Source organism: Thermobia domestica, chromosome 18 (assembly GCF_964235325.1).
Source record: "Thermobia domestica chromosome 18, izTheDome1.hap1.1, whole genome shotgun sequence".
In the NCBI taxonomy this organism is placed as follows: domain Eukaryota; kingdom Metazoa; phylum Arthropoda; class Insecta; order Zygentoma; family Lepismatidae; genus Thermobia; species Thermobia domestica.
This window is the reverse complement of record NC_137471.1, coordinates 34,144,261-34,171,709: the sequence shown is the minus strand read 5'-3', so window position 1 is coordinate 34,171,709 and position 27,449 is coordinate 34,144,261. Positions and strand designations below refer to the sequence as shown.

The 27,449-nt window shown below is 37.8% G+C and overlaps 1 protein-coding gene across 1 annotated transcript in view; it reads right to left on the bottom strand.

Moving 5' to 3' along the window:
* Positions 1-27,449, bottom strand: part of milt (trafficking kinesin-binding protein milt) — a 306,838-nt gene that overhangs the window by 234,216 nt on the left and 45,173 nt on the right. Inside the window, exon 3 of the mRNA XM_081745255.1 lies at positions 15,748-15,852. Within this exon, the coding sequence (XP_081601381.1) occupies positions 15,748-15,852 (105 nt within the window). The remainder of the gene's footprint in view (positions 1-15,747; positions 15,853-27,449) is intronic.

The window sequence follows — 27,449 nt, the reverse complement described above, 5'->3', positions numbered from 1 at the left end:
TTGAACAATTCAGAATAATATACTGATGAAAGAATATCAGGTTTTAATTGTCAATTGTTAATACAATTGACTTACAGTAGAAAGAAAACTGTGCAACTTGATTTGTGACATTGAGATGCGGTGGCCCTTGTGGGAGAAAGCGCCCACGCCCCTCTAATAATACCTATCCGTTCCTGGTCCAAAGCCTAGATAAAGTGTGATGGAAATCAGCAAATATTTAAATATTGCATATGCAAGATTCTTGCTGGTCTGGCGAGAATCTTGCAGGTATGGTCTTGGTGTTTGCGAGAATCTTGCAGGCATGATCTTAGTCTTAGCCTTAGTCGTAGTCTTGGTCTTGCATCGGTACTTTTCTCACCACCAATCTGTTCAACTTTTAACCTTATTTTGGCTGATATATATATATATATATATATATATATATATATATATATATATATATATATATATATACTTATATGCTGTCCTATCAAGTGGTACGTTTTGTCGCCTGTCATTATTTGATGGCTGATTGGAAGACTCTTCGCAACTAGCCCTCCAGTCAAGTGGTACGTTTTGTCGTTTGTCATTATTTAAAGTGTTTTTAGAAAACCCTTCACAAGCATCCCTCAGGGTAAGTGGTACGTTTTGTCGGTGGTACGTTTTGTCGCGTATTCTTTCGGCATCTATGGCCATTTAACCCATCGCGTATGAGGGATGACGTCCCTCGGCGAACACACTATCCGGTGAAAGGGAAGGAATAAAGCGGCCTGGGACCTATAAGTTAGGTACTACCCAGGCATTGCCTGATGTGAATGAGAAAAACCCAGGGAAACCTCATTCAGGCTAGCCTGAAAAAGATTTTTACACTCTGTCGACCGAGTGCCCGCACCGGGAATTGACATCATTAGCATACGTCATAACTTGGTGAGTGCCATTACGAAACAAACAATAACAATGCGAAGGTCTAAGAACTTCGAGAATGCTATGGAATACAGGATGACCAGACAGCCTTGGACCAAGAAACAACACATTATCTGCAAAGCAAAACCAAATATGCGAGAACGACAATGGATTTCAGACCTTACAGAACGCAGGTTTTTGGAGACATTTGTGAATGGGAGTAATGAGTATTTTTTGGCCGTTCGCCACATATCCGAATTTATTAGAGGCAGAAGCTTGAAATAGGCTGCAAATTAAACAATGATTTGGGAATTGCATATCCTAAAGACAGATGCAGGGCTTAAATACCCAGTCGTGCCTCAAGTTCACTAGCGCCACAAGGCCAATTTGGCTGACGTTCGCGACCAGCTTTGTTTACACAACATCGTGCCGAACCTGTAGTGCAAACCAGTCCCCAGTGAACATGAGTGGGGCATCAAAGAGAATTGTATCGCTGTGATCGCATTGCATAAGTGCAACAAGTCGCCAGTAGAAATTTTCAATCTTCTACAGCCTTTCCAAATTACGCAAAAAAAAAAAAAAAAAAAAAAAAGTGTATTGGTGCATCAAACGATTCAACGATACTTTCTCGATCAATGACAGAGCAAGAAGTGCCCGCCCGCACACTTCAAGGACACCAGCAGCTGTGAAAGCCGTAGCTACGCGAATTCGTCGAAATCCTCTTCGAAAACAGAAAATCATTGCACGGGAGATGGATATACCGAAGAGAAAGATGTCCCGCATCATCAAACAGGACCTTAAACTTGGGGCTTACACAAGAACCACATGACAACTGTCGACACCAGCTTTAAAGAAGATACGAACCACAGGAACCAAGAGATTACTCGAGCGGTACGCGTACGGGAAACACAGGCGAATCCTGTTTACCGATGAAAAATATTCATCGTACAGTACAAAAAAAAATCCAACCGGCAAAATGACAGAATTTATGCCTACAGTTCTCGGGAAGCTGCCGAACAAATTCCTAGTGTTCAAATAAGCCACAACCCAATTTCCATGATGGTTTGGTGGGACGTGCCTTACGACAGTGTCACCCAGCTGCACTTTTGCGAACAAGCAGTCAAGACCAAGGCAGAAAAATCACGAGAACGATGTTTTTGGAGAAGGTAGTGAAACCATTGAATCACATTGTTTTCTAGCGCAGAATGGACAATCCAGCAAGAAACCGCGCCGGCACATAAGGCGAAGATGAACAAGCAGTGGTTAGCCAACAATGTTCCTCACTTCATAGCCGCTGAGGATTGGCCTTCTGGAAGCCAGGATCTCAACCCGCTGGACTACTGCCTTTGGGACTACTTACAGGAGAAGGCCTGCTAGAAGTCTCACCGCAATATTGAGTCGATTAAGGCCGATTTAGTAAAAGCAGACGATTTCATATCCCAAGATGTGGTGAGTACAGACATTGTCGAGTGGCCTCAACGATTGAAGAAGTGTGTGAAGGCCAACGGAGGCCATTTTGAATGGACTAATGTTTTTTCCGTTCCTTTGGTACTAAAGTACAACGTGGCAATTAAGGATTTAGTGTACTACAAAATTTGGTTTCTTTTCGCCTACTTGAATAAAGGACAGAACTTAGGGCACAACTAGGTCATAGGTCTATATATATATATATATATATATATATATATATATATATATATATATATATATATATATTGTATATTGGGGAATTCACTAGATTTCCAAAACTATAAGGCATGGAACTTAAGGCAAGGGTTCTGTGGCTTGCTAACAGATGTACGGCCATAGTGCCAACTACAACGCTGCAGCGGCCTAATTTCAAAACGGTACTTACTTAAAAAAACACGCCTCGTATTTCATCCAACTTCCACTGAGTTTACATTTTTTTAAGAAATTTTACTTTTGATCAGTTTCTTATTTTGGAAGATTTTTAATGAATAGGATGTATCCGCCATTCGCTTTTTCGGTTACAATATCTTTATTAATTACTAGTAAAATTATTTCTTTTTTTACTACATGTTTCCACCAGGACAACTGGTATAAGCCACTGGCGCAAGTCCCGGGGGAATGAGGGGGACATGCTTCCTCCAATCTTGGAACTGGAGAGATTGTCCTCCTCAATAATCTGATTTGAAATGTGTTTTTGTAGAGGAATGTGATTTGTGTCCGATTGCCACAAAGTAAGAAAGATAAAATTGATATCCCTCAAGAGTAAGCTTCAAATCTGCCCGCCTGCCATGTTCAAGACAACTCAGCTCTCCTGATCCTTGTTGTCAGGTTCCCGGAGAGGTTGGAACTCAGCTCTCCTGCACAGCATTGTTTTTTCAACTTCATAAATATTTTGAACATCGCTTAAAGAAAATATGGAAACGGACTTACCCATCCTCCCCCTCCCCCCATGTTGAAGACAGATTTGCGCCTCTGGTATAAGCCACAATGAAAATGAAATCTTATGTCCCTCGATTATAATCTTTAGGCTACGGAAGACCGATAATTGTCTGTGAATGATGATGGAAAAAATGGTGGAATAATAATGTAGGAGGAAACGAGAGTACCCGAAGCAAACCCACGGACACAATGTTATATAAGCCATAGTGTTAATGTTCGTGCTCCTCATGAAATTTTAAAAATTCGGAGCTTTTGAGTGCATGCATTGCTACCATGTATGAAACAACGGAAGCATCTTTAAAATTTCAAAAAAGAACGCCGAAGAGTAAAGAAAAGGGAAAAAAAACAAGGTCCTTTGTCATCCACTATTCAATGATTCATTTCTATCATTTATTTATAATCTCCTAGTTGTAACCTCAATAGAGACATTAAACAGATCAAAAGAGAGAAATACGGTACGACTAGTTTTCTTTACAAAGGAACAAAATTCTCAGAAACGAACCATGCTGCCTAAAATATAAATGTTGCCATTAGACCCTGTAATATTTCGAGTTTTATTCTATAAACAAAAAAAATGAAATCTCTTAAGTTTTACGTCCCACGATTAAGCCGGTTAGACTACAGACGGTGATAAAGAGAAATAAATGAAATGGTGGAATGAAGAAAGTGGGAGGAAACGGGAGAACACAGAGGAAACCCACGGACTCGGTGTTTGTCCACTACAAAGTCCACATGGTGCGAGCTGGGATCGAACCAGGGACCCCAAGCACCGGAAGTGGACGCTCTACAACTGACCCGCCGCGCCCTCCTTCTATAAAAAGAGATTAAAAAGAAACTATAACCTCACACATGAATTTTGATTCAATTCATCGCTGTTTTCAGAACTCTCAAATAATACTTATTTATTTATTTATTTATTGAGGCAAAGCAACCGTTAGGGAATGTTGATCCGTTCTTTCTTGAGAAAGACTTGTTTCCTCTTCTTCCTCTGATTTGATTTTTGGGTTTAGCGTCTCCTTCAGTAGCGAGGCTATGAGATGTGGACCTATAGCTTAATGTTGGATCTAAACCACATAAGATGTCGCCAGGAATCGAACCCTGGTCTGCCACGCCAAAAGTTCGTACGCTAACCGTTTGGCCACGGGAAGCTCTCTATTCTTCCTGCCTTACTAAAAATAATACAAAGTTTACCATTTTTCTTTTGCTTCTTTATTCATAACTGAAAGAAGATAATGAAATGCAACTTACCACAATCATAGATAATGTTATTCTACAACAGAAAATATGAATCTGAAGAATTTTCAGTGTTGCCATTCATAGAAATTACAGTGTTGCGAGAGTAACAACGCCCCTAAAATCTAAGTTAAGGTACCGACTAGAGGAACGAACTCAACAGTATTTGGTTACGTATCATGTTGTTTTGGTTTCCTGTGAATTACTTTTTAAATAATAGCTGTATTTAGTTTTTAATAAACAAAATAGTTTTAACATACAGTTATTAAAATTAAATAATAATCTTATTTAAAAAGTATTTCCGAAACACTGACAAAAAAGTATTCTTATGGCTCTTTAACTATTGTTCTTGCTAATCTGGTGCGCCTGACAAATTCTGATGCGTAGTTTCCGAGAAAATCAATAAAATTAATTTTATGGCTCTAAAAAGAGTATTGTTCATCGCTAATCTGATTTGTATGACAGTCTGATTCGTACTTTCGGAGAAATTCGGCAACAACAAATTTTCATGGCTAGAAAGAGTATTGTTAATTGCTAACCTGATGCACCTGACAATTCTTATTGTGCTAGAATAGTTTCTTTTTTATTTAGTTATGTGCCTCATGAATATATAGGGGAACGTGGGGCATAACGGAGTAGGGGGCATAACGGGGTATCGGTATTTTTCGAACTGTAATTTACTGTAATCTAGCGATAAGTACCTAAACAAGATTCTCAAGGACGAAGGGCTGTCGCGCTTGAGTAGCGTTCTTATCAGTCAAAAAGGAACAGTGCTGTGTGTCAGTTCTTTGTTTTCGTGCTGTGGCATATAAGTATTGGGATTTTTCTTTTGTCAAGATAAGGCAAGTTACTTATTGCATACTTTTAAACTATTGATATGTTGAAAGAATATTTCTTCTGTGTTTGTTGTGTGTTTTTGAGGTTTACGGATTGTAGATTATAACAGAGATACTCGTTGATTTAACACTACAGCTCATCTGGGGCAAAACGGTATTGTAACCTCCCCATTTTGCCCCATTACCCCATTATGCCCCGTAAGAGTATCGACTGTGTAGTTTACTGTCCAGCTTGAAGCATTTCTTGTTAATACTGGGATTGCATAAGGTCTTGTTTGCTGTCATTTTAGGATGGTTCGCACATATAAAAGGAAATCAACGATGAAAAGTTGGGAGGAAGAAAAGATGAAGGCGGCCATCGAGAGTGTAATACGTGGTGAAATGGGATATTATAAAGTTTCCCGACAGTTCAACGTTTCCCAGACTATGCTGGAGCGGCTTAGTAACAAGGAACGAGAAAACCTTGGATCTTTCCAGAAACAAATGGGATATTTCAAGCCTGTGTTTACCTATGAACAGGAGTGCGAGTTAGTAGATTACTTAGTGAAAATGGAGAGGCGACTTTTTGGTCTAACTGGCAATGAACTGAGAGAATTAGCGTTTCAATTGGCAGAAAGAAACAAAATTCAACAATTCCCTTTCAACAAAGAAGAAAAAAGGCTGGAATTGACTGGTTAAGAGGATTTATTAAGCGTCACCCTGAAATAGCACTTCGTAAACCAGAATCTACATCAGGAGCTCGCGCGATGGGGTTCAACAAGGTAGCTGTTTCCAACTTTTTTGAGTTTTTGGCTGGAGTCATTGATGAACATCATCTCTCTGCAGAAAATATTTATAGTGTAGATGAAACCGGAATAACCGTGAATCCTAAAGGACATACAAGGGTTGTCGCAGAGAAAGGGAAACGTTAAGTTGGAGCTGTAACTTCAACAGAGAGAGGAGAAACGGTTACTGCAGTAATTTGCTGTCCAGCTGCTGGAACTTACATGCCACCTATGATGATTTATCCTAGAGCAAGGATACAGCAGGAATTTGAGATGGGCCTTTCACCTGGATCATGGGCAGAAGTTAGTACTACTGGATGCATTACAAAAGAACTCTTTCTCAAATGGTTCAAGAAATTCCTAATGTTTTCAGGAATGTCTCAAGTAAACCTGTTCTTCGTCTTCTGGATAGTCATAGCGCACACACTAAAAACTTGGACTTAATTGACATGGAAAGAGTAACTGGAGTAGTTTTGCTTTGTTTGCCTCCTCATTACTTTCACCGACTTCAACCCTTTGACGTCGGCTTTATGAGGCCACTCAGCAAGTTCTATGAAGATGAGGTTAGAAAATGGATTAGAACCAATTACCCAAAAGTTGTTATATATAAGGTTCGAATACGCAGTTTTGCTTAAGGTTTTCATGCTCAACTTCAAAATCTGTTTATGTTGATTTGATGTCAGGAAATATTAAGATTTAACTGACAATAATTCGATGTAATCTGCATAAACTTTGTAGTACAATTCCTAATGATCACATTTTTTTATTTTTCTTAATAATGCCTAATTCAGAATGTACCTTATACTTTTTGAAGTAATTATCAGCATTTTTTTTTTAAAAAAAAAGAGTACTCATCTTCTGTTATATTTGATTATTGAGTCTAATAAATATTTCATAAAATTCAAGTTGTGTTGTATAATAGTAATCATATATTGTTGTTTTATAATGATAAGTCTATATTAGAGCTGGATATTATAGATGTAATAGTGTACGGGGCAGTATGGGGTAGGGGCATAATGGGGTTGACTGAAATCCAATGTTCCATTATGCCCCACGTAGGGGGCATAATGGGGATAAGAGCCATTTTTGGAATAAGCTAAGCAAAAAGGTCCAAAACAATATTTTTGAAAGGATTTGCTAGTTGAAATATTACAAGAAATGTCCAATGTGTCTACCACAAAAAAAATTACTGCAATTGAGATATTGGTTACCAATTTAGAAAAGCAAATATCTTAGCTTTCCCATTATGCCCCACGTTCCCCTATATATATATATATATATATATATATATATATATATATATATATATATATATATATATATATATATATATATACTACTGAATAGTAAATTGTACCTACTGTTCTTTGATTTTCCCAGACAGTGACATACAAACTCCTAACAGAAAAGCACATAATTCACCACACAAACTAAAAGTTTTATTAATCTTTATTCAAATCGTAAGATTGAATTACGATTCTTACGGCAATTACATGAATAAGCCGATGGAACATTGCGTGTTATCACACGCACTTCATCCATCAAGTCCAATCTTTTACTCTCTTACCTTCCGTAACAAATCTTCAAAACTTGCAACCGGAAAAATTTTATTATTCAGTATACATTTCAGCTTTTTCCTTCCTTGTAAGCTTAAAATTTATTTTAATTCGAAATTAAATTCCTAAAAATTTATGTCGACATACTGCATGCCAAAGATTATTATTATTATTATTATTATTATTATTATTATTATTATTATTATTATTATTGTATTGGGACCGCAGTAGCTCAGTGGTAAATCTATGGTATGTATGGTATGTGGGATCCTGGTCCGATCCCAGCTTGAGGGTGGGCAGACGCCGTGTGCGTACGTTTTCTCGTTTCCTCCCACTTTCTTTGATCCACCCTTTCTTTCATCATCACCACAACCGTGTTCTTAAGTTTCGGAGCATATAAAACTAACATGGGACATTAAACTAAATAACACTAGTAAAAGTAGTGGCGGTATAGTGGTGTTACAGCTCAAAACACATGTGAATAAATATGAAAGTGTAGGTGAAATGAGAAAATACAAAAAAAGCGAGAACAACCTCTTGTAAGTGGGACATTCCATGTCAAAACAACAAGTCATCAGACTTGACCATCTCATATTTTTTGTAAAAATTGGCGTACAGCTTTACTACAGTGGGAGATGAAAAAATCCCTAATATTACCTCTCCCACCCTGAAAATGTCTCCATACAGGATGTTCAAAAAAGTTTAAAAAATTGCATTTTTTCAGTTACAGTAATTATTAAAAATTGTCATAAAATGGTTAATATGTGCACTAGAGACGTGAAACCAATACCATTGGAAAGCTTAAAGATTGCTCTACAAGTTGTACTTTAAAAACCTGTAAAAATAAAAAATAACACTTCAAAAATTTAAATTAAGATTTGAATTCTCAATTTGGCATAGAAATGTCCCTCTGAATTTGTTTAAAATTGTTCAGAATGCAGTCTCATATGTATACTAAAACACCACAAAGTTGCATTTTGGGCACTCAATGGGATCCGATTCAAAATTCAACATAAACCAAGCATTGCACGATATTGACCATGTGAATATCTGGGTTCAGATCGATAACCATTTGCCTGGAGTTATTTACCTGCAGCATCAAAGGAATTTATATTCAATTGCATTTGTTTCTTGGTGTATTCATTTGAATTTACATAATTATCCACCTTTCGAGTTATTTAGAGAGGTATTACGTTTCCGAACAGTACTCAATACAAGTCATTATTCTTGTTAGTCAGTATGGATGTTTCTAAATTTATACTGGCTACATTGATACATGTTATTTTCATTTCTTTGTTTCAGGATTGCTGTTACAGATATGTGGAAGTGCATCATTGAAATAGGAAAAGGAATTTATTGACTAATTGTTTGTGCTGAAAGTGTATGAAGTGATTGTGAGCAGTGTCACTGTGTTTCATAACACATTTGATACAAATATTGTGAAAGGGAGGAAAATACATCCCTCCCTTTCATAATATGTTCTGAAATATGTAATTATCGAGTACTTTCAGTCTGCGTTCTTCCTTCAAAGTAAGCGACCATGTTTCGCAACCACACGGCACAACGCAATCACACGCATGATTATCGTTTTATATATTTTAAGCTTCAAATTCCGTTTTCACTCGATATTTAATTTATTTTTTTAAAAAACTAATATTCGGATATTAGAATAATAAAAGGGAAAATTATTTGAAAAACGAACATCTGAGTCATTATTCAAAGAGCACAAGTCTGAGCTAGTGCTTCCGGACTCAAACTCGGAACTACGGACATAGGAAGTATGTATGTTAACCACTTGACCAAGGATGGGCACTTACAAGCTACAGAATACGGATGAATACTACTGGAAGAATTACTACAATAATAAAAAAAATCTTGAAACGCGAGAAAACCCTGAATACAATGTTCTTTATCACAAACTTAAAAAGCCTGGAATAGAACTAGTAATCCTTTGCACGAGCAATGAGCGCTCTATCACAGAGCCACCAAACCTCGTGGAAAGTGCAGTTGAAACCACATTAAGTTACTTATGTATTGGGAATCATCCACAACCTCTTGTGGAATACAACAAAAAGGAAATGGTTTCTGCAAAGTAAAAGTTTCACCCCGATGACCAGATCCTTCCACATTTCTCTGAACTTTTGCACCTTACTACGTTTCAACTTTAACATTTTCATTGTTCACCTTGATTCCGTGAAAGTTCTATACTCAACATGATTTACGTACAGTCTTTGCTCAACTTTCGCATGACCACATGTCATAAAATTGACAAAGGTCATTCATCTTCTTTTGAAAGTCGTTTACCAACCACAAGTAATTCACAAATAAATAAAAACAAAATACTCTCGCATTTTACACGTTGAAAAATACGTATTTCATTTCCAGTCACAACAAGTGGTCAGAAAAGGACAATACTATCAACCACTTTAAAACTGTAGGTATAGGCTGGTGACTAGACTTCTTGCTTCATAATTCGTAGGTCGCAAATTCGAACTTTGTGTTTGCTCAGTTTTCCCTTAGTTCTACCACGAAAATGTCGGGATGGTTCATTGTTGCTGTGGCGGTCACCGTAACCGAGATATTTCTTTTTATTTAGCTTCGTCTGGAAAATGCCGAGAACGGTACCTGTAACTGAAATCCTTATTGAGACTTTCTCAGAGTTTACCCTTAGTTATATCACGTAATTGCCGAAATAGTATCTTTAACAATGACTTTAATTACTTACTTCCACTTACTTTCTCACTATAGTTACTGATGGTTAATCATTTCATTGTATATTGTACCCAAAAGTTATAGTTTTAAAAATAATAATAATAATAAAGCAAGTTTAGAATACTTTCTGAAATCTTAATTTCAAATCGGCAACCTTCCATGGAAATTCATACAAGTATAGTTTTGCCCAAGAGACAAAATGGGAAATAAGATTTTTTTTTCGCCCCGTCCCGTAAGTTTATTTAAAAATAAAATTCTCATTTGTCTCAATTCTCGTAAGAATTCTTCCTCGTCTCATATGGTTTCTTGGAAAGCTTTTCTTGTCTCGGTCTGGTTTTGCAAATCTATGTACAATATAAAATTTAAACCCTGTTTTTTTTATATTTAATAGGAGATGATGGGAGAACAATAGAAAGAAATGCAGATGTGTTATTAAACGCTTGCAGGGACATGGGTTTAAAGCTAAATGCAGACAAAACTAAATACATGGAAGTATTTATTTATTTATTTCGGAAAAATAACAGGCAAATGCCTAATTAGTTTTCCCTTATTGTATGATAATACACTTTAAAATACACATATAATAACATAATAATATGACCTCAATTCTATCGTAATACACTCTAAAATACACATATAATAAAATAATAATATGAGAGCAAAATATACGTTAAAATACAGATAGCACGATATACAGGATACAACAAATTTATGTAGAATGAAAATTTTGTTTGTAACTAAAATTATCTATATCTGGGTGTTCTTGTGACATCTTATTATACAATATACACATTTTCCTGACAGGCGATACATCTAATGCATTAGTCCTTTGCGCTGAGAGATGGAATATGTCATTATGGGGTCTCGTTGCTCTATGTGGGACGCGAATTTTGATTTCTGATAACAAATATTCTGAATCTATTGCACCATGAATTATTTTATGTAAGAAGGATAATATGAAATGATTTCTTCTGCTTTCAAGAGATTGTAATGAATATTTGTTTCGAAGACCTTCGTAGTTCTCAAATTTTGGATATAAACCTGTTTCTTTATATGTCAAAAAGCGCACAAATTTATTTTGAATGTTTTCGATTTTATTTATATATTTCTTACTATTAGAACCCCATATTATCGCTGCATATTCCACTTTAGACCGTACATAGGCAGTGTATAATGTTTTGAGAGCATTAGTGTTAGAAAAATCACCTCCTAATCTCATCACAAAGCCAAGATTCCTAAAGGCCTCACCAATTACTCTGTTGACATGAATATCGAATGATAGGTTTGACTGCAGAGTGACTCCAAGATCAGTAACATAATCAACTTTCTCAATTGGCGTTTGATTGATAGTATACACATTGCGTACATAGTTTATTTTCCTGGTGCATGATACTACTTTACATTTTCTAATATTTAGTAGCAACTTGTTTGATTCACACATTGGGAAATAGCATTAATATCATTTTGCAAAGAAATTGCGTCTAATTCCGTGGAGATACTGCGATAGATTTTTAGATCGTCAGCAAACAAAAGTTTGTGGGAAGATGTTATTACAGGTGGTAAATCGTTAACAAATAGTATAAATAACAGAGGTCCTAAGTTTCGATCCCTGAGGCACACCAGAGTCTACGACATATTCCTTAGTTAAAATATTCTTGTATCGAACGCGATGTTTCCGTTGGCAAAGATAGGACGCTATAAGTTGTTGAAGATTTTGTGAAAAATTGAATGTCACAAGTCTGCTGAGAAGTATATCATGATTAATTACGTCGAACGCCTTGGAGAAATCTGTATAAATTGCATCTACTTGTTCCTTCTTATCAATTTGATTAGCTATAAATGTGAGAGTTCTGAGAGATTGGTTATAGTTGATCTCTTTGGCATGAAACCATGTTGAAAGGGACATATTACTGACCGTACATGTGAATAAATTTTTTCGTATATAATAATTTCAAATATCTTAGATGGGACAGATAGTAGGGTTACCGGTCGATTATTTTTTATTTGGTCTGTAGGATAGCCTGTTTTGGGAATGGGACAGACGTCACCAATCTTCCATTTCGCAGGAAATGTAGAAGCTATTGACTTGTTAAAAATAACTTGTAGAGGATGTTTCAGTATTTCTGAGCAGCCTTTAAAGATATATGGTGGTATTTTGTCCGGTCCACAAGATAACCGTGTTTTTATTATTATTATTATTATTATTATTATTATTATTATTATTAATAGCATTCTCCACATCTTCGATTTCTATAAAGTTAATGTTTAATTTGTCCAGGATTTCCGAATTATTGTGTTGCTCCATAGGAATAAGATTGTAGCTCGATTTATTGTGTGTCACTAGGGATGCTTTCGAAGTTCTCACTGGAAATCCAATCGGAAAACGACCATTAGAAAGACCTAAGCGCATATGGGAGGACAATATTAAGATGGATCTCGCAGATAAAAGAAATACAAAGTAGAAACTAGAGCCATTTGGCTAAGGATAGAAGTCAATTGAGAACTTTTGTGAATGCGGCATTGAACCTCCGGGTTCCATACATCATAGAGTTAGTTGGTTACTTAGTTAAAATTGTACTTCTCATACCATTTTCGAGACAAGATAAGAATTTTTTCGTCTTGTGGACACTACTCGTGTCTATACATACGTTAGCAGGGAATCCGGGTTCAATTCCCCGGTGGCAGCTCAAAGATTCTGATCCCAGCCATGCAGATGCAAACTTTAGATATAAAATAATTCAGGTGTTACTAACATTTACTCGTTTAATAAATAGCAGTGTCACATTACATCATGTGAAAGAGTTTAGTCTGTAAGGCGTGATATTTTCTCAATTCATATTGAAAGTGAAAGTGGTAGTAATTTCTGCCACGTCCGGTTTTAGTACGGAGATTATATTGGAAATGGAATATATTCTTGGAGCGCATAATTGATTGCAGAAGGGCCGTGGAGGCTCACTGGTAGAGCATTCTCCTCTGGTGCATGTAGTCCTAGGTTCAATCCCAGCTCACGTCAAGTGAGCTTTGTGGTGGACAAATAACGTGCACTTGAGTTTTCTCGGGGTTCTCCCGTTTCCTTCCACTTTCTTCATTGTACCATTTCATTTATTTCTCATCATCACCGTCTCCTTTAGCCTCGCCGGCAGAAGCGTTAGACGTACTATTTAAAGATTTAATTTCATTTTTTTTTTTCGATTGCAGAAAACAACAAACTGCTACCTAGTACTATTTTTACTCTATAGCGACCAACGTTAAAATCGGCAGTGGTTGATTTCTATGAGTTATTAAACGTACTGAGTCAATTTCTCAATATTCAAATAAATAGTTCACCTTACACATATAACTGAATGGGAGAATTTGGTTGTATATTGCAAGGATCCCCACATCACAACAGACGCACGTCTCAACTCAACACGTGCTATTATTTATAAACAACATAGCAGACAGCAAGCCAACACGGAACACCGAGGAACATCGAAAGCAGACGGACCTCACGGATGGACCCGAGGAGGAAAATAAAAGGAGGACCACCGACGGACCCAGCATCAGTCGACCAACTGATCGCCTAACCTTTACCTTCCTATGTCGCTGTGGACTAGGAGCACCTCTTCCTTACCCTATGTCGCACTGGGCTAGGGATCCATCTTGAACTTATAATCCAAGCCTAACCAACAACCTGCCAAAGTGTTCTGGAAACTGCCATGAGTGGAAGGGGCACCCGGCAAAACATTTAGTATTCCTTCACTTGGTCATTGTGGAAGAGACATTGAATTAGAGACACTTGTATTTATTATATTTTGTAATAAAATTGGTGAAGGGGAAAAGACACCCGGTCTATCATTTGACTCTACCAAACATTACAATATCTTACACGTACGAGTATAGGGGAATGTTAAATATCAGCGTGCGTATCAGTTGACAATTCGAGTGAGCTCTAATAAGCACGAAGAAACCATGCCGTACTTTCCCTATTCATACAACTGACCTTAGCCGATCGGTATTACTACTTCATAGTCAATATTGAGTGCGAATTGTTAAGAAATACACACTATGAAATTACAGAGATTGATTCATTTATATTAAGCCGAATTTGAATGTGATCATTACCTAGACAATATCGTGTTTTCACCATCAGTTATGTTAGACTTGAAGGCTATCTCTACTGACTATTGCCCGATATCGGAGTTTCAACTGCATGAGACTGTCTTGCAACTGGACCATGGGTATTTAATCCCACTCCTCTTTACAGACTTTCCAAGGGCCAGAGACGGTGCGAACTTGACGATAGGACAGGTGCCGCTCGACCATCGGAAAGCACAATAGTCCATTGGACTGACATCTGGACTCTTGACAGGAATGTCAGAGAAGGGAATTGCCGCAATGTTTTCGCCGTGTGGTTGGATGCCTTGTCTTGGTGCAGTTCAATCATGTTTACGTCTTCTCCGTGCAACGCTGCGGTTTCATGTTGGTACATTTAAATCAGGACACGAGTTTGGTAGTACAAAGCATTGATTTTGATGTTTTACTCCGTCTTTCGGAGACACAGTTTGCCCCCGGATGAAAAACCGGCCACAATCATGTACCCTTTACGAAACTCTCTGCGTACTGGCAGAAGAACGTGCTTCGGTCCTTGGCGTCAACAGGTATGTATATAATGATACCAACGTTACCACAATCTGTGAGGTAAATCCACGGCTCATCTAGGGTAGCAACAAACTTCCAGCTATCACTTACGAGATGATTTTCATACACAATCCTGCAGTTCTTTTTTCGCTCAGCCACATGGGACGGTTTTACGGCATGCACGCTGTTCTTGTGAATGAACGTTAGATGTAAATTCGTGTGTATGGCACGGTTATTTGCCGCCTGCGATGTGCGGCATTTGATGGCCATCGCATGCTATTTGTGAAGATTTTCGGAGGTCGCCATACGCCGAACCACATGCAATAGCGGCGGACTCCTCTTCACGAGAGGCCGGTTTCTATCCGTTCGCGTCGATATAGTGGGCCTAAGACTATATGATGCATATTTCCGTTTAATACGATTCATCGTCATCGTCTATATGAAAATTACGCTCTTGACATATTTATATGATGCGTGACGCCATCAGCTTAGGATCGGAAAAAGTCACAATGAACCTTCCCCTCCAGAATATGTTCAATTTCGGTGACATCAGACTGCACTCGACAACATTGCTCTCCGGTGTTACTAACGAGATACTTGCAATCTCACGGTGAAGGGTTACGCATGCGCGGTACAGCTGCACATTGACTTCGGCTCAACATAAGTGAATCAATCTCTCTATTAGACACTATTAGATAAAGTGTAAAATGACGTCAAAGAATAAATAAGCCTTACCTGTGAACTGGGTGAGTGTATCAGCACGAAGTGTGTACTGAGGGATCTGCTCTTCCAGGAGGCTTATGATCTCCACTTCAGGCAGGTCTCCACCACTGCACACGTCTACAAGAAAAATCACACATTTTAAGTGGAAGACATGGCAAACGAGAGAAAAAACAAAACAGGACTTATAGAACTAAAACACGAACACTACCAATTATTCGAATTAAACTATAACAATAATAATAGCGAATAAAAAAAAAACAACAATAACGTCAAATCAAACTTAGTAGCAATCCGGCAACACTGTGCCCTCACACGATTTTCTTCGTATAGTGCGAGAAACGAGACTGGCAAAATTTTGTGTGTCACACCAACGCATTCTATTGGATGCTGAAATCTTTTAACTAAAACTTTTAATACAATAGAAGACGTAGTGAACCAGTGCTAGAGTCCTCACCTCTGGCGAGTAAGGTACCTAGCTTCCGGTAAGTGGGCTTTATGATAGACAAACACCGTGTGCGTGAGTTTTCTCAGGACTCTCCCATTTCCTTCCGCTTTCATCATTTCACGATTATCTTTGAGTTAAGTTTTACATAAGACGGTTATGCCGGCTAGGCCAGAGGAGACGGTGATGATGAGAAATAAACGAAAAAAATGAAAATGAAATGAAATCTTTAAGTTTAACGTCCCACGGTTATGCCGGTTAGGCTAAAGGAGACGGTGATAATGAGAAATGAGTGAAATGGTGGAATGAAGAGGGAGGAAACGGGAGAACCCCGAGAAAACCCACGAGCACGGTGTTTGTCCACCACAAAGTCCACACGGCGCGAGCTGGGATCGAACCAAGGACCCCAAGCACCGGAGGTGAACGCTCTACCACTGAGCTACGCGCACCCGAGAAATAAACGAAATAGTGGAATGAAGAAAGTGGGAGGAAACCGGAAGAACCCCGAAAAAACCACGTGCACGGTGTTTATCACAACAAAGCCCACTTGGCGCGAGCTGGGATCAAACCAAGCACCACACGCACCAGAGGTTACGCTCTATCACTAAGCCACCGCGGTCCCATTTCACAATTATCATCCACATCATCATCACCGTCTCCCTTAGCCCCGGTGCTAAACTTTAAAAAAATACAATACCATAATATTCCAGATTGAAAATTTAATCAGTTCTCTTTTCTTTCCCAATTTTACAAAGCCAAAACATAAAAATGTGCATAAACAAATAAAATCGGTTGATTAGCTGAATTGAGATTTAGCGTTCCTTTCACCAGTGAGGCTATGAAACGTGGATCTACAACTTAATGTGGATCCGAACGCTGGGAATCGAACCCGGGTCTCCCACGTCGAAAACGTGTACGCTAACCATAGTAACGAGGGAGCCCATAAACTAGTAAAATTATAAACTTAAAATTTCTCTTACGTTCAACAGAAGAATGTACACTCATGTCCAAAATGATTGTCGCATATCTATAACTGTCTTCTTGAAAGAATATAATTTGATAATGATTTTGCAGATTATTTTTAATACTGATACTATGTGTATAATCGGAAAATGTGTATTTGTGGTAAATTTCATAGGAAAAGAATTATAAATACGAAAATTAGAATGAGTAAAACTAAATGTTGCTACATGGACAAGAAAGTTTTATTTTCGTTTTATTATCCTTATTTACTGCTCTTTTGACATGAAATTTGATACATACATGTCTCTGCCGATTATACACATACTAACATTATAAGAAATACCGGGTGAATTCGTTATCAAATTATATTCCTACAACAACATATTTATAAACATGCGACAATAATTTTGGACATGAGTGTACATACAGTACTTTTGTCATGTACATAAAATGCGATTCTACGTGCCACGAAACGATTCTAGTCTCAGCATTAAGAATACAATTATAAAATGATTTTTAGGAACAAATTGAAAGCATGTACAGTTACATAAACACTGTCCAAATAGGTTTTAGCTTTAAAATAATTTTCCATTTATTTACTTTTTTTAAAAGTAATGTTTGTGTTTTAATAACTGTATCTTGAACATACTGGTACAAATTTAACTATGCAATTAAACTGTTGTTCTAACTATATGTGTTTATTTGCGAACAAAATAGTGGCACACTGGTTCACTGAGAATGATGAATACTGAAACTACGTGACAGAAGTACAACCATTTATCTGTATGATAATCAAACAACTGCATAAAAACACACTGATATGAATTACTATCAGTAATGATAATAACATGTATACGCAAATTGTAGTTGATGAGCGTCATGCCTTGAATAAAGCTTTATTATTACTTTTTTAAACACAATACACAGAATAACCATGAAGTACTTTGCGTAAACGAGGTCAGGAGTATCTCGAACATACAGTAGTAACAAAAAAAAATAATAATAATGTATTCATTAGCATTATAAAGTATTGAACAAAACGGACCAAAAACACATAAAATGTTCTAGAAGAATAATAAATAAAAATTGTGTTGAACGTCATGGTATGTTATGTTTCTTGCTCATCACATTTGCATCGCTATTACACTTCGCCACACCTCTATCTGCATATTGTAAAAATGATCAACGACCAAAGTTCTATTCATTTGTATCTCAACCATATGAATAAGGTGCTTAAATCGTATTGAGCGTATGACTAAATTAAGTTCAAAAGAGTTTAATCAAAAAATGAAGTGAAAAAATGAAATCTCTGAGTTTCACGTCCCACAATTATGTCCTTTAGGCTAAGGAACAGGGGCGTCATTTAGGGAGGGCAGGAGGGGGCAAGATATGTTTTAATCTGGAGGGGCCCCCAAGAGTTTGAGGAATACATATGTTTTAATAGATTGTCTACTAATATACTAGTACAACACGTGAGATTCTTATGTCAGTGGCAGGCCAACTAGAGGAGGACCATGGGGGCCTGCCCCCCTAAACTTTTCATGGCTCCTCCAGACCGCAATACAAAATGCTTTTATTAATACAAAAATCACAATTTAGATATTTGTAAAAGAATGTTAATGACTCGCCCCCCCTATCTTATTCATGGCTCCCTCACTTCTGTGTATGTTTGCGGGCCTAGTCAGTGGTGCTCTTGCCCCTCCCAAGCGAAGTCTGAAATGACGCCCCTGCTAAGGAACTGAATGACTAAAGCAAGTGAATGATGATGGAAGAATTGGTGGAATGAGAAAGTCGGAGAAAACGGAGATACGGCGAGAAAACCCCATGAGCATGATGTTGTCCACTACAAACTTAACTTCGCCACAAAGTATGGTGGCTCAGTGGTACAGCACTTACCGGCTAAGTATGTGCGTGGTAGACAACATCGTGTCCATGGGTTTTCTCCGGATACTCCTGTTTCCTTCCACATTATCATTTCAGTGATTCGTCTATCATCATCATTCACTTGCTTTAATCATCCGTCTCCCTTAGCCTAAAGGGCATAATCGTGGGACATTAAACTCAAAAATTTCATTTTTTTCGAATACTTATTCAAATAACGACAAGCTATTCGGATAACTACTGAAATGAAAAATCATTTAAGTACTTACTAAAATAAGAAAAAAATGTTCGAGTAACAAATATTTTTAATAAAATATTGCATAATTATTAAAAAGAAAAAAAAATCCAATAATGTAAAGGTAACCAAAAAAGTTCTGTCGCTTTTTGTGGAGGTCTGTATTCAATTGACCTTTACACCGTGAGTTGAATGCGAATGAAGGTAAAGCAAAGGTCAGTTGTTGGTGTGGGTACATCCAACATACTACCTAGTTGTGGCAGTACAGTTATACCGTGAACTTGCGTAAGGACATCGTGAACATGGAATCTCCACGTCATAAGGGCGTGTATGCTATAAGAGTTGAAACTGGCGTCAAACGCCACTGTAGCGGGGCGGAAGATAAGCTAGGCCTTTGCTGAAGGTGTCGTGACTATGCGGGCAGTGCAGCGGTGGTTTATCAAGTTTAAAAACAGTGACGAAACACTCGAAGGCGCATATACAAAATAAAGATCTTCAGACAGCAACTGAGGCGAATAATGGCCAGACAACTGGAACTGCAATTCAGTGTGAATGGAGAAACCATTCGGCAGCACCTCCTTCAACTTGGAAAGCACTACAAGTTGGGTCGATGGAACCCACATGATTTGACTCCGGACCAGAAGGCAACGCGAGCAGACACCTGGTGTTTCTTTCCTTCGTCTGAGGAAGGAGCCATTTCTGAACAGGGTGTTCACATGTGATGAGAAGTGGGTACTGTACGAAGCTACACGGTGCCGTCATCATTGGTTAGCATCCCACAAACCGGTTCCGAAACAGCCGAAACCAGCACTGCACAAGAAGAAGGCTCTCCTGTGTGTTTGGTGGACTGCTCGCTGCATCGTGCATCGGGAACTGCTACCCGTCCATCCGTCCGTCCATCGGATGCAGCTGGTCAGAGCATCAATGCAACTGTGTACCGTGAGCAGTTGAGCCGTATTCAAGAAAAACTCAAAACTCTGGAGCCAGAACTTCTGAATCGCAAAGAAGTTATCCCGTTACAGGACAACGCGAAGCCTCACGTGGCTAGGATGACCCGGGACATCATTCTACACCTTGGATGGGAAATACTATTGTATCCGCCATACTCCCCGGACATTGCATCGTCCGATTATCACCTGTTCTATTCCTTGGACAATCACCTTAGAGGAGGCCAGTTCAAATCCGTAGTAGACGTGCAAAATGCACTTGATACCTTCTTCGCTTCACGGTCCACCAAGTTCTACCGCGATGGAATCCACGGCCTTCCAGAACTTTGGCAGAAGGTCGTCGATGTTGATGGGAACTATTTTTGATCTTCCAGGTACGTCATGGAAGACATAGAAAATATCGATGTTCGAAGGTGGTGGGTGAAAAAGCAACAAAACTTTCTTGGTTACCTTTATACACTTGGAATGGTTATTGCAATAAGAAAAGCTTGTTCGGATAATTATACAAATAAAATATTGTCCGAATAATATTGAGTGTTACAGAAAATTGTTGGAGAACTACTAATATAGGGAAAAATGATTTCTTATCCAAAACAAACTAATATTTCTTCTAATTACGAATAATGAAATAATATTGAACCACACGTTCAATCTTCGTTAGCATGTAGATCATACAACCAAACAAAATAACAAGATGATATTGATATATGATGAAACCTTAGAACTACATGCTAACCCTACTATCCTATTATATGGTAAAAAAGTGTATGTATATAGAAACGAATCCTTACAGATATGCAACCTGTAGCACAAGATGATGTGTGTTGCATAACGTTTCAGGAAGTAAAAAGTTGGGTTTAACGAAACTTTTATTTTATGAAGATCACTATCGGTCGAGTCAATACGTAAGATTGGGAAATACAATAAATAGACTCTCGACTATCTGTCTCATGATTATCCAGCCTCCGTACTAATTGGTCTAGTTCCACACACATACACACAAAATGCGTAATAAATATTTTTGAAGAATCTACTCGACTTTTAAATCCTTCATTAAAAAAAAAAAAGCGACTTGTCCTCGGAGAAGGCACTGTCTCAAGTTCTTTTTCGTGAATTACAAACTGGAAATTTTGACTGTCTTTCTCTTAGGCCTACCTTTTCACACTAGTGTAATCATTTATTAATAAACAGTAAAACGAAATGAAATGAAATTTTTGAGTTTTACGTCCCACGCTTATGCCGGTTAGGCTAAAGGAGACGGCGATGATGAGTAATGAATGAAATGGTGGAATGAAGAAGTGGGAGGAAACGGGAGAACTCCGAGAAAACCCACGCACACGGTGTTTGGCCACCACAAAGTTCACTTGGCGGGGGCTAGGATCGAACCCGGGACCCCAAGCACCAGAGGTGAACGCTCTACCACTGAGCCACCGCGATGTTTGTCACAGGCCTTAGCTTGATGTATGCCGTGTTACGCAAGGTCCTCAGATATAAAATTTGTAATATGTTTGAAGAAAATTTTCACAGTTTGCCTTTCTTACAACATGTCTCACAATAACATATATTTACTAGGTTTCTCAGAAAAAAATTCTGAAATTGCGCCCATCATTTTGACTTACCTTGTATAACTTATCTTAAAACGTATATAATATGCTTATTCTTCAACTTATTGTTTCTGTAATACATTTTTAAAACGTACATCACAGTACATAGAAGTACAGCTTATAAAATAATCTGTATTAAGTGGTCAAAAAGTATAAGATCAAATTTTGGTATTAAAAAGTATGCTTTTAGTGGTAAGGATGGGGTAAGAAATATATAACTCCAGCATATCTGGTTATTTTGTTATCCGGCCTTTGCCCTCTCCCCGCATTAGGCCAGAGTTCAAACTGTACATATGGATATTTCTTTTTCATTTCCATATCCTATGCAAATTTATCCACGCGGTCCGAGACTATAGAAAGAGAACTTATAGATCTAAATAAAATTATCAAGTCACCATTTTTGAGTATTTTCTTTATCCCCCTTGTGCACATACATTACTGTGACAAAGGGAGCTTATACTGAACATATATAACGTGATGTTCTGAACGAAATGTAATACTTTTTTTTTGATTGTCCATTTTCATTGATACCACTTTCACATATAAGTTTTACGTCCCACGCCTAGGCTAAAAGAGATGCTGCTGATGAGAAATGAATGAAATAGTAGAATGAAGAAAGTGTGAGGAAACGGGAGAACCCCGAGGAATCCCATATACACGGTATCTGTCCACCTCAAAGCTCATTTGGCGTGAGTTGGGCTCGAACCAAAGATTCCATGCACCAGAGGTGAACGCTCTACCACTGAGCCACCGCGGTCCCCACGAGATTTGTTCAGATTTGTAATCGGGAAGATTAGGTTTATAAATACTGTAGCTACAAGGGGGCTGCTGGAACAAAATATAATCAAATAGCTACATTTTGTTTTTGCGGAGATGAACTTTTGAGTTTTCTTAGCCGCAGACTGTCAAGTAGCACACTATGTTATGCTATTTCACTCACTTATCTGTCCAAAGTAATAGCGCATAAGTAACCAATTAATAGTCCCTTCGTTCATTACGGATGGGCTTTTTTTTTTTATCTGTTTGAGCAAGGTAAATATACACCTTACATAATCACGAACGCTTTTATCTCACATACATTGTGAAGGTGGTGGATGCAGTGACGCAAAATACCACGAGTCACTGCGCTGACAGCGAAGGACATCATTTTGTTTTCTTTTGCGTTTTCAATGTCTGCTTTCCAGTATAAATTTAGCATCTACAACTAAGTACTACCTTCGACGTATTTTCAAATACACATTAATTTCACCAACTACAAGGTAGTCATTCTGAACGAACAATATACAGAGTGACCGAGAATTACGGAAGGAAGTTTCAGAAATACATGCTTTTTATCAATTGAATACTAACATACAAGACGCAAAACACTTACATATGTGGAAAATCTCTTCCGTTATGAACTAAACCAAACCATTTAGCGTGACAGCCCTATGTGGGCCTGAGCCGCTCCAACGCCATCTGTTGGCGGCCGGTTGAATTACGACCAGCCTAGCAACTAACACACAGTCAGTGCGCTGCATCACCGTCTTTTATTCACATGACTCCCCAGTTTGCCTCACAACGCTGGGTGGACACCGAAAACTGGGAAGCACCGGCGCTCTAACCACTACACTACGGTGTCCCTCACAATATCTCCCCTTTCTCAAGCAAAATCTGAAAGGACATTACTGATTAATTATCGATTTTCTTTGGAGTTGTCTATTATTGATATAATAAATCACAACTTTATTATGCTCATGGAGCTTAATAAAGTTGTAATTTATTGTATCAATAAGACCAGGGTGTCTACTAAAATTCCAAAATGAAATTTCGTGACTTTTTCGTGACCTTTTCTTTACCAAATCATAAAATTTCCTAACATTTTCAAGAGCGAATTTGGGTACAAATTAGGCCGAATTTTCATGCATGCGATAGAAACGTACTTTGCTTGCGATTTGGTAGCATCTAAAGCCGACTATAGATATTTTTGGTGGTGAATTTTGACATTTTATAGAACAAAATTTTCCAGTCTGTACTTACATTTGTACAAATTTAAAAAAAATCGTGACCCAAAAGCTAAATTTCGTGACTTTTTCGAGACTTTCATGACCGTTTTCTGATTTCGTGACTTTTTCGTGACCGATAGACACCTTGTAAGAGACATAGCTTTCATTAACAATATCACAAATAAGAAGAGAAATGAAGGAAGGTTGGAATATATGTTGAAAAGTCTCCACGTTTTTCTCAAAAAAAAAAAAAAAAAAATACTTACAATATCATAGCTTCTATTTTTAAAAAAGCTCTATTTTCCACAAGCTCGCTACTATCTTCTTTTCTTTGAATTGAACCGCCGGTGGCAGACACTTTACGTAGAAATTTATTTCGGGAGGGATTCAAAGCTTTGGAGGGGGGGGGTCAAAATTCAGTATGGAGATACATTAACGTTTGTAAAATCATATCTAAAATTAAAACTAAATTTACAAAAAAGTTGGTATTTCAGGGGGTGGACGTCGAGCAGGTCTCACTACATTTATCTCGGTGTATGCGACAATTGTAAATGTCATTTGAATTTCAATGCAAGCAATGCTCTTTATGCAGAAGCCATTACTAGATGGATCAATGTTTATTTCTACCTTCATGTTACAAGGCTTTAAAAAAGTCTAATAATAGCCTGGGCAACGCCCAAATATCTTTCCATGTGCTTTGCGTGCTTGTCTGGTTAATGAGAGTGGAAAGAGAACGTGTGCCTTTTTATTAGTTCATCTTTATTTCTGTGCTTCTGCAATAATGCTTGTTGGCCGATGAAATACATAAAACGGCCATTAGATGACAGCACCATTCACTCCATCAATATCACGGAAGTTCATAAAACCGGCGCAAGATGGCAGCACACTTTATTACAAAACGCCACTAGCGTAAACACGTGCGTAATCATAAAAAAAGCAAATAAAACGAATGAATAAGGCAGTATAAATTCACGAAAGCCTTTGTGGAATTTTTCCATCTTTCAGAAGTTACAATTTTAAGAAATTGTTTTTTTTTTTTTCCTTTTTAGTGTTCCGAGAAAGTCCATTTGTTTATTTATTTTAAATCAAAGAAATTTTTCAAAATCATCTTTCTCACGAATATTTGAAAAAAGTTATACACCTTTAGAAATAAATCAAATCAGCACAAACTTTTACTTTCTAACGACCCATGATTATTCCTGGTAGTCTATAGGAGACAGATGATTAATCGAAGTGGATCATTATGAAGAAATTGATGGCGTGAGAATGTAGGAGGAAATGGGAAAACCTGAAGAAAATCCTTCAACTCAATGTTTTCCACCATCAAACTAACATGATCTTGAATCCAACCAGGAAACCCTCGCACAAGGGGAGATTTCGGGAATTCGGTCCATGGGGGTGAATCTGTGCTCCTGTTTCACAGAGAGAGGTTCAAACTGATTTTTCACGCTCAGAGTCAGTGTTGAGTAAGTTACTTGTAAAAATGTAACGCTTTACAAGTTACTTTACTTTCTCTTAAAATGTAACGCGTTACTTGCCCCCAAAAAGTAACTGTTACTTTACTTCGAAAGTAACGCGTTACTTTTAGGTCCGAAACTTTAAATGTGAAAAAAATTACTTCAATTTTCCGTACTACTATTACTACCACTATTATTATTATTATTATTATTATTATTATTATTATTATTATTATTATTATTATTATTATTGCAAGTTCTGAATCGCTTTATGTAAATGCAAGGACAAATTTTTACTTGATATATGAACATTTTCATATAATGTAACATTGATAAAATGCCATACTGCGTTACTCGTAGGGACGGGCACGAGCGAGTTTTCTTTGAAACTCGATTCGACTAGAAACAGAGATCTTGGAGCTCGATCCGAGAACTCGGTTCGAGAAATTTCCTCCAACTCGGCTCGAATTGGGGTCGAGTTTCGAGCCAAATCCGGTGTGTAGTTTCGAGTACATTCTTCAAGTATATTACATAGACAATATACACTACTACTACAACAACTTATTATTATTATTATTATTATTATTATTATTATTACAACACTGTATATAAACATGAAGGATAGGCGGTTTGTATTTGAATGCTAAAAAAACTAGTTCATTGCCAACCTCGGTAGTCGTGAAGTCTAGGAGTCAAGGATGTTGTTTACGAGCTTCTGAATTTGGGTTGAGGGTCTAGGTTGAGTATTCGGGCTCGAGCCAAACAATGTTAAAAGTTATAGGGCACTGGCCAAATATCTTCAAAAATGCTCGGCCCGGGTTTAGAATTGTCAACGGCTCGAGAAGCTCGGCTCACAGTTCATTCATTATCGACCCGAACCGAGAAGTAAGCCGAGCCAACAGCACACCCAACCAACTCGGCTAGAGCCCTCGGCTCAGTTGAGCCGAACCGAGCAGATGGCTCATCCCTACCAAGCCGATGGTTCACCCCAAGCTAGCCGGCTCGAGCCATCTTCTCAGTTGAGCCGAGCCGAGCTGAGCATATTATAAAAAATCTCTTGTGGTCTCGCTATCGAGACGAGATGCGAGCAGTGTCCCCTCTCGTGAGCAACACTAAAAGTATTCCATATTACTGTTCTGCTTACACTTCTCATGGCTTTCGCTTTCCAGTGTAATCAGGCCATGATTTCAAGACGAGTTAAAACGAACGAGCCGTTTATCAAACTCGACTGGACTCGAAACTCGACGCGAAAACTGAATCGGCTCGGAACTCGACTCGAGAATATTACCTTTGACTTGACTCGAAACTCGACTTGAATTCGAGTCGAGTCGAGTTTTAGCTTGACTCTTGCTCATCCCTATGCGTTAGAAAAAATGATTGCTTATTATTATTCTGCTAAACTAATTATATAATAACAACAATGTAAAATTAAAAATACAGAATATAGAGAAATATTACACTACAACTAATAAAATGAGAACACATGGACTGGGGGTGAATCAAAACTTGCCAGTAACTCTTAAAATTGATACATGCTTTTTAAAGCTCGTTTCAAACTCTATAATCAACGGGACTCTAGGATAAGCAAACTGATCTGAATGAACTCCAATATTACATACCATCAGCAAACTATTTTCTAGTAATAAAGTAGGCCTGCTCATCAGAATAGCTTATTCATATTAATCCCTTACTGTATATCGTTAATTATGGCACCCTAGTTGTTGATAAATATTTTCCGCCGGGACACTTCAGACAGTTTACTTTTAAATTCTGTTCACCATCATCCTCAGCTCTTCAGAAAAAAGTATTCTTTCAAATGTTCGAACGGTAAAATATTTTCGTCCTCCATCTTTATAAAAACAACAACAATGAAAGTAAAATAGACTACCGGTATCATTGCATTCCTAGTTCACTCACTGAATGTATTGATTTGGAGCTGTCAAAATTCACGACAAAATCTTCCAGGTGCTTGCAATCAGTACACGTGATTACCCTAAGGCTGTCCTCATCTTCCAAAAGCAGCAAGTGGCACTACAAACTTATCTGTTTCTCTGTGTCGGTGACTGTCAGTCACTGACATATGTAGTTCATGCTCGATTGTTTCATTCTGAGAAATTCACTTACAGGTAAGAAACTTTTGTTTCCGAAAAAAAAATACATATATTGTAGTTATCCGAAATGTAATGCGAAAAAAGTAACC